The following is an 8,709-nucleotide window of genomic DNA, read 5'->3' as shown; positions in this document are numbered from 1 at the left end:
CACACTCTTCTCAAAACAATTTACAAACGATTCAAACACAAAATGTACTTCTCAAATATGGATCCTATAAGAAACCACTTCTCACCTTTATATTACATTAAAACACTTAAAATAAAAAAAAAATAAAAAATAAAAAATAAAAAAAAAATTCAAAACCATTACACAATGAAATATTTACGAATCCCCATCAATAACATCAAACCTTATCATGTAGCATTTAAGTGAGATTCTTCTTTCTTGTTATTAAGTGTTGGTACAGTTTTCGGTATGGTATGAATCTGCACGTTCTTCTGATGTTCTTCACGCTTTTCAATAATTCTGCAAAACAACAAAAACTAGGAACCCTTTCGGGGATCCCGCTCCGATGCCTAAATTAGCTTCTGTGATAAAATAATACTCTGTGCATAAAAACTGAGTCTTAGTTTATACCTGGGGTATGGGCCTATTTATAGGCAAAGAGGTAGAGTCAAACCTGAAGTAGGATTCCTGCTCCTTGTTGATCTAGAACTGTTGCTAGAGTTCTAATTGGACTTTGATTCTTTATTAGACATCTGATCTAATCATTCTTCTTATTTGATCTCTTATTTGACTAATTAGAGTCCTATCCCAATTCTCTTGGGGATAGAATCACGTACTGATCGGATTACGACTACTTACTCCAATTCAACTTAGAGTAGAGTCCTAATCCGAATTTACTGAGATAACTAATACATGATTTCTCTGAAGTAATTGCTGAATGTCTATCTTCTTCTTGGATCGAGTTGAGTGGAATTTAAACCCAACATTAAGCATGTTCCCTAATATATCCGTAGAGCTCTCAGAAGTGGTTTATCTTGCTATCTCCGGTCTATGAATTGACCTTCTTTTTTTTTTTTCTTTTTTTCTTTTTTTTAAAGTATTTCTATTACGGAGTTTTAAGTTCCTAATTATTATTTTTGGAAAAAAAAAAAAACTCATTGAACTAACAATCGATTTTAAAATATTTTTTAAATTTTTAAGTATGTTAAAGTGACTCATCAAACTATCAATGTGTGTAAATATCTCCTAAAAGTTGACACATTTTTAGCATACTTTAATAGTTTGATGCGTCACATTAACACACTTAAAAATTCAAGAGACTATTTTAAAATCGACAGTTAGTTAGTTTATGTGTTTTTTATATTTTTCCCTTAAATAAAATTTCAATGAGAAATTTAGAAGATTTTGCTTTCCACTTGGCAAGACTTGATTGCTCTCAATATTAAAACCAAACCGAACTAACAGTAGAGAAGCAACCCAGCTGGGAGCCACCAAGGTATCTTTTCTTTTCTTTCCTTCTTCTTCTTCTTCTTTTATTTTTATTTTTATTTTTTTATTTTTTTATTTTTTATTTTTTTATGAATAACCACCAAGGTATCTTACAAGCGAGAAAAAGAAAGAAGTGCACAAAATCGAAACTGAAAATCCATGGCTGCCCACGATAGCGAAGGAACCATACTGGTATTCGCGCAATTCCAGAGCAAGGTAGACGAGGGTTTCTGGCACAGGTTGTCCTCTCTCAAGCTCAACAAGCTCGGCATCGACGACTCTCCCATTCCCATTACTGGTACACACCACTCGTTATTCTTCGAATTCTTTTTGATTCTAATTTTGGTTCTCGTTACCCTAATCAGGAGTTGGATTTCGTGATTTCTTGTTTTTGCTGGTGCAGTGGTTGTGATATCGTAATTATTTCTTTTTTGTTCGTAATCTTACTGTTTGGTTGATGGGAAAGTAAAGGGAACCAAGGGAAAATTATAGTATGTGTTTTGTTGTTTTATTCATCCAAAAAAAGAGAGAAAAAAGCCTTGGAAAGTTTTGAGTGAATTAATCCAAATGATTGTGTTAGATTCATTTGTGTGAAGACTAAAATCCCCAAACAATTAAGAGTGCCTTATGAACAAGAATTCAGATTTTCAAGGGAAAATTTACATTTTGGTTTTTTCTTTGTGTAGGAATTCTTATCAGTGAAACTGTAAGAAACCCTCCTGTTTATGTGAAAGTTATGAATCTTGTCTTGGAAATATTTGTTTAAAGCAAGTTTTTGTTTTCTCAAATCACTATAAAAGAAAATCGTAATACTGTTATGTGAAACTATTCGATCGGAATTTTTTTTTTTAAAGTACTCGAGGTATCATATCATTAAAAGGGTAAATTTCACCCTAGTAAACAGAAAGTATACAAGAAAACACCTAGTTGGAAGAAGAAAAAAGAGCAAGAAATTAAACTAAAGAACACCTAGCAAGTATTCGATATGAAGTTTACGGGCCGTTGAAATCTGAGGTACAAGCTGGCCTTTTTTTTTTCTTTTTTTTTTTGCAGGATTTTATGCGCCTTGGTCACATCCTCAAGTATCAAATCATTTAACTCTACTAACTCAGTCTTTGCCTACTGAATTGAGCGAGCAATCTTCAACAGCAGCCACAAGTCATGGCAACAGGAACAGGTGCCCTGTCCAGGGCACTCTTTACAACATGAATACAATAGAAAGCTTCTATGCTCTTGACAAGAGGAGCTTGCTAAAGGAAGAAGCAAAGAAGGTGCGCCTTGAAATAGTTTTAGTTCTTGGGGTTTATGTGTGGTTAGTTTGTAGTTCTATGCCCAAGATGAGTTTATTGTGACGATTAGGAATAACGGATTTTAATTGTTGTATGACTTGATTAAGAGTAGAGGAATTGTGGTTTGCCAAATGCAAATAAAAATCTTACATTACAAGTTTACTTCTAATTGATATTTAGATTTGGGACGACATTCATACTGGAAAAGCCGTAGAGGACAGTGCGGTACTCTCGAGGTTCCTTCTTATCTCGTTCGCAGACCTGAAAAATTGGACCTTTCATTACTGGTTTGCTTTCCCTGCTTTGGTGCTTGATCCTCCAGCAACCGTTGTTGATTTAAGGCGAGCTTCAGAGTATTTTAGCTTAGAAGAGGTGCTGAGAATATGATACTTGTTGGAAATTTAGAAGTGAGCTATTGTTATTATAATTAGATTTTAATGTCTGGACTGTTGTTATAACATGTAGGCGGAATCTGTTTCTGCAGCTTGTAATGAGTGGCGTAACTCAAGCTTTACAGCCGGTAGATATGGCTCCTCACTAATTGCAACTTCTACTTTCTTTTCTTATTTGAATATATGTGATTTATGTTATTTTTAATATAATGTATCTGCTGCAGAGGTTCCATTCTTTTTGGTCAGTATTGATCCAAATTCGCATGCTACTGTTAAGCATTTAAAGGATTGGGAAACCTGCCAAAGTGATGGTCACAAGGTTTGTCTTCATGACTCTTCAAGTTATATGGAAGCCTTAGTGGGCTTTTGCTAATAGAGAGAGCTGTTCTAGTGGAATGTTTAGTTGATGCACTACTGGAATGAAATATAGATATGTAATTTTTTGGTTGATTCTTAAAGCTAACATACATGCTATTGGCAGTTGCTATTCGGTTTTTATGACCCGTGTCATCTTCCGAATAATCCTGGTTGGCCACTTCGCAACTTCCTTGCTCTTATTTGTGTGAGATGGAGTCTCAAGTCGGTTCGCTTTTTATGCTATAGAGAGAATCGTGGTTTCGCAGATCTGGAGTTGTCCCTTGTCGGTGAAGCCTTGATTACAGTTCCACAAGGTAGAGCGGCAAAAATTGGGTAACAGCTCTATTATATTAATTGTTTCTCTTTCCCTAGTTTGAATTTGTTTCTCTTAATCTGGTTTTTCTAACTTTTTGTTAAAAACGGTTTAGGATGGAGAGATCATCAATGTTTACCTAATGCAGTGGGTTGGGAACATAACAAAGGGAGGCAAGTATCCAGGTGTATTAACCTTGCTAAATCCATGGATCCAACTAGGTATGCTGTCTGCACTGTCGCTCATTGTCCAGAATGGTATATTCCAATTGTTACCTTAGAATTTTGACACATTCTTTTTACAGGTTGGCCATATCTGCTGCGGATTTGAATTTAAAACTAATGAGATGGCGTGCTTTGCCATCTCTGAATTTAGATGCCTTGTCATCTATCAAGTGTCTTCTACTAGGAGCAGGTACTCTTGGATGCCAGGTCGCTCGCATGCTTCTGGTGAGGGCTCAAAAAATTAAATTATAATATCTGATTCTATCTATTGGGTGACCAAAAATTATGCATATTGCAGGCTTGGGGTGTCCGGAAAATTACACTGCTTGACAATGGCAGGGTTGCTATGTCAAATCCATTGAGGCAGTCCCTGTATACATTGGATGACTGCCTCAATGGTGGTGAATTTAAAGCAACAGCAGCGGTCAAAAGTCTCACTCGGATATTTCCAGCTGTGGTTAGTGATTTTACCCCTTAGGCCTCTAATCAGAAGGGTTATACTAAAAAGATGTTAATTTTTCATACTGTTCATCTGTTCCATCATTATTTTGACAGGATGCAGAAGGTATTGTGATGGCTATACCAATGCCTGGGCATCCTGTGCCTAACCATGTAGAGGATAGTGTGCTTGAAGATTGTAGACGCCTTCATGATTTGATTGATTCTCATGATGCAGTTTTCTTGTTGACTGATACGAGGGAAAGTCGGTGGCTACCTACGCTTCTCTGTGCCAATACTAACAAGGTCTATATCTTTATTCTGTTGTTTTCTGCTTTTGGAATGATTGTTATTATATTTGACATTGCATTTTCCAATAAGCTGGGGTTACCTCATGATCAGGATGGTTTATTTGTGCAACTCCAATATGAGGAGTATTATTTTATTGATATCCAATTCACTTATATAAATATATAATTCACTTTGTAGATTGCCATAACTGCAGCTCTAGGGTTTGATAGCTTTTTGGTTATGCGCCATGGAGCCGGTCCTTTCAGCTCTAACCATGACTTCAAAGCTGAAGCTGCTAACGCTTTATCTGCTATTGGAAACTTTGCCCGAACTGATAGCGATGAAAGGCTGAGATTGGGCTGTTACTTCTGCAACGATGTGGTTGCACCAATTGATGTAATTTTCTAGAAAGCCAGAGATTGGATTTTTTAGATATTTTATATAAAAACACAGCCATAAGTCTTATGTTCTTTTTGCAGTCAACTGCCAACCGCACTTTGGACCAGCAATGCACTGTTACACGACCAGGACTTGCTCCTATTGCTGCGGCTCTTGCTGTTGAACTTTTGGTGGGGATCCTGCATCACCCTCGAGGGTAAAGCTATGTGAAGAAAGCCTGATTATTTGCTAATTTTCCAAGTTTTGAAAAGATTTTTAGTTGACCTGGAATTCTGATGTTCAACTCTACATGTACAGAATATTTGCGGACGGTGAGGTTGCAAACTCCAGTAGTAATGGAAGCAGTGAGCAGCCTCTTGGTATTTTACCCCACCAGATTCGAGGTTCCCTCTCTCAATTTTCTCAGATGACGCTTGTGGGTCACTCCTCAAACAGTTGCACAGCTTGTTCCAGGACTGTAAGTTTTGCTTGCTCATTTGATTAATGTTTCCTAGTGCTGTCCTTTGGATCCCACTACCTAGAATTTCAATCATAATCTCAATCGCTCATTCTCAAATAACACATTTGTTCTTCAGCTTGGATGGATTCTACATGCTTCGAATCTAGTTGAGACATTAATAGCTATAGCCTAACCAGTAAAATATTTGCTGAAGCTGTTTCATAGTGAATATTTTAATTAATAGTACTAGAATGCTATTTATTAAAAAAAAATAAATCAAATATCCCCCCAGGCTCCAGGCAGGTTCCTTCTCTTGCTTTATTACATGAATGTATGTACACAAGCTTTTTATGAGAGCCAGCCTGGTCCATATTTGGCCAAGGCCTTAACTCGTATGAAGATCTATAGTTTAAACCTATTATATATTTCTTATTTGAGATATGATATGTTTACAACTTCTATATAATTCTAGTACAACTTCAACAAACTTTTTTTAAAATCAATCATTATATAATGTATCATATCTCTTCTCTCTTACTTTTTATTTAAGGAAAATAAAGCCAATGAGATAAATTTGCCATACCAGTCTAATCAGAGGAGAATTACTTCTTTTTCTTCTTTTTTTTCTCGCACTTCTTGCTCTTTTTTGTTTTTGTTTTATGTTTTTGGGTTTTTTTTTTTCTTTTCATTCGTTAGTTTTTAATTTCCATCACAACAAATTGGTCAGGTGGTATCAGAATATCAGGAAAGAGGAATGGAATTTATTATCCAAGCAATCAACCATCCCACCTATCTAGAGGATCTCACTGGACTAACAGAGTTGATGAAATCAGCCAGCTCCTTTAACCTTGACTGGGATAATGACACGGATCTTGAAGATGATGATTGTGTCCAAGTTTAATTAATTCCTTTGGCTGTATTGCATTTTTTATTCAACTAATATTAGAGTTGGCATGTGAAACCTAATTTAGTTCTCTAATTTAGTCACCATATTGGAGTTAACTACTAATGGTTCATATATATATTTGTTTAGCCAAACCCTAATATCCAATTCCACTTTAACAAGCTCTGGGATCATTGTCCAATACCCATTCGTAGGCATGCTATATATAGTTTCGTTTTCATCCTTGTCATCTTGTATAGACTTCGGTGATGTACCTATTAATATTTGTTAATCGAATACAAATATTTATGAAATATTGTCCTTGTCATCTACCACTAACTCTTTACTTTCTTATAATCAATCAATCAGACAGTAACATTTATTTTTTCGTTTTTCAATTGAACTTTTGTTACTTTTGGTCGTTGAAAAAGCGTATATAACTACAGAATCATGTGGGAAAACCACTGAGAACCCAAATTCTATAAATACTGATCATGGTTTTAACACGAGTCCATTGATTTTGTTTGTGTGCGTATGTTATTTTTTACATTTATTTATTATACTTATTTTATATCGGCTGATGTGGTACATTTTTAAGTGATTTTTTATATTAAACACGTAAATCGTGTCACGTAAGTTGGTGTTAAATAGGTGTAAAGAATAGTACTATTCATTGAATAATAATATATAGGCTTATTAGTAAGAATGAATTTGAAAATATTTTTCTATTTCCAAAATTAAAAATATATGTTTTTTAAAACTATTAATAAACAATTCAAAACACAATACTTTTTAAAATACAGAACACACTCTTCATCTTTAAATCATATTAAGATACTTTTTCAAACCAAATTAAAATAAAATAAAATAAAATAAAAAATAAAAAATCAACAAAAACCAAGTGAAAGGAAGCCGTTTGCCTAATTTATATTCTTTTGCCGTTTGTCTTCAATTTGAATTATTTAGACATCATTTGAAAATTATCCAGTCATGAGTTTGAACCCATTTGCCTATAAAAAAATGAAAAAAAAAAAAAAAACAAAAACAAAAACAAAAACAAAAACAAAAACAAAAAAAATTTGAAACCATGCCCAAAAGGCAAAAGCAGACTTGGCCTTGGCTGAGAAGGATTGTGAATTTGATATCATCTAAAATTACAATTGGGGATTTTTTTTGCAATTATTTGTCTCTTATAATCGGAAAAAACAATTTTGAGAGGTCCCTTGATCGGGTTTAGCTATCTAAACATGAAGCCCACCTGTTTGAATAGTTGTTCGAATAGGCGAGCCTTATTGGAAGCATCCCATAACTACAAGAAATCTTTTACAATCCGATCAACAGAGAATTAGAGGAGATTCTGATCTGGCGAGAAGTGAACTACTTTAGACATCCATCGGCAACAACACCATGTGAATCAACCTGAGAGAAAGTTGCTTATTCGGGACGTAGTGCTCAAACTAGATTGATTCAGCTGAAAACTAGTAATTCAGGACCAATTAAAATATATATATTTTCATTACTTTTCTTAATCAAATATTTTAAAGAGCAGTGCGTGCGTGCGTGCGTTGGCGAGCGTAGCAACGATTGGGCCACTACTTCAAGCTACGCAAGCAACACATTGGGTTAATGCCGATGCTAAGATTATAAAACTAATAATTACTTTCTATTTCGCCATTTTAGACATCAAGGCACCAGTGGTCTAGTGGTAGAATAGTACCCTGCCACGGTACAGACCCGGGTTCGATTCCCGGCTGGTGCATTTTTTTTTTTCCTGCAAATTTGGATTTGGGAGAGAGAAAAATAAAGAAAGGATTATCATCATGGGTCTGGGGTCTAAAGGTTGAAACTTTTAGCCAGACTTGCATTTTAAAATCTCGAATTTGGTCGTGAAGACTTGAAATGAGTAATATATATATATAGTCCGCTCTCTGACTCTGACGCTACTAAATACTAAATAGTAGTTGAATACAAAATCAGTCAACAATCATCGTGTATTCAGTTTTGTTATTTGGCAAAACAGCACTTGCTATTATTCCCGCTCGATCTCCCTAAACTTCTAAGCTTCAGTTTGGCAGCTTTGAACAAATTACCACTGCCTAAATTTCTCTCTTGCTCGGACATTAATCAACCTACGTACATATTTTATATATATCCATTTTGCAAAGCAACTCTGAATTGGCTGCAGTGCTTTTCTACCTAAAGAGGGTATCATTCCAATAATATGAAAAACGCTACCAATTCAAGCTTCTTCTTTGCTTCTCGATCGATGACTTCAAAATTTCAAAGGGGTTGTCGGTCAACGATGAACTTGAACTTGAACATAACACGTACATGCATACGCATGCAGCTTGACATATAATTAATTTCATCACAGCTTCGGGGACCGGAACGGGGAAG

The 8,709-nt window shown here is 35.2% G+C and overlaps 1 protein-coding gene and 1 non-coding gene across 2 annotated transcripts; both read left to right on the top strand.

Annotated features, from left to right (window-relative positions):
• The first annotated feature begins 1,389 nt into the window (after window positions 1-1,389).
• Window positions 1,390-6,644, top strand: LOC133869685 (ubiquitin-like modifier-activating enzyme atg7). Its single transcript, XM_062306751.1, has 14 exons — window positions 1,390-1,585; window positions 2,341-2,558; window positions 2,757-2,948; window positions 3,042-3,096; window positions 3,193-3,287; window positions 3,450-3,639; window positions 3,754-3,859; window positions 3,943-4,087; window positions 4,161-4,319; window positions 4,418-4,606; window positions 4,790-4,987; window positions 5,071-5,186; window positions 5,288-5,447; window positions 6,157-6,644. Exons 1-14 carry the CDS (start codon window positions 1,447-1,449, stop codon window positions 6,328-6,330), a joined length of 2,136 nt encoding a protein of 711 aa, XP_062162735.1. The 5' UTR covers window positions 1,390-1,446; the 3' UTR covers window positions 6,331-6,644.
• A 1,356-nt stretch (window positions 6,645-8,000) lies between these two features.
• TRNAG-GCC (transfer RNA glycine (anticodon GCC)) lies at window positions 8,001-8,071 on the top strand. The gene has a single exon. It is a non-coding gene; the product is annotated as a tRNA-Gly (tRNA).
• The last annotated feature ends 638 nt before the right edge of the window (window positions 8,072-8,709 follow it).

Source organism: Alnus glutinosa, chromosome 5, assembly GCF_958979055.1.
Source record: "Alnus glutinosa chromosome 5, dhAlnGlut1.1, whole genome shotgun sequence".
NCBI lineage: Eukaryota > Viridiplantae > Streptophyta > Magnoliopsida > Fagales > Betulaceae > Alnus > Alnus glutinosa.
The sequence above is the reverse complement of the archived record's forward strand: the minus strand, read 5'-3'. Positions and strand labels throughout refer to the sequence as shown.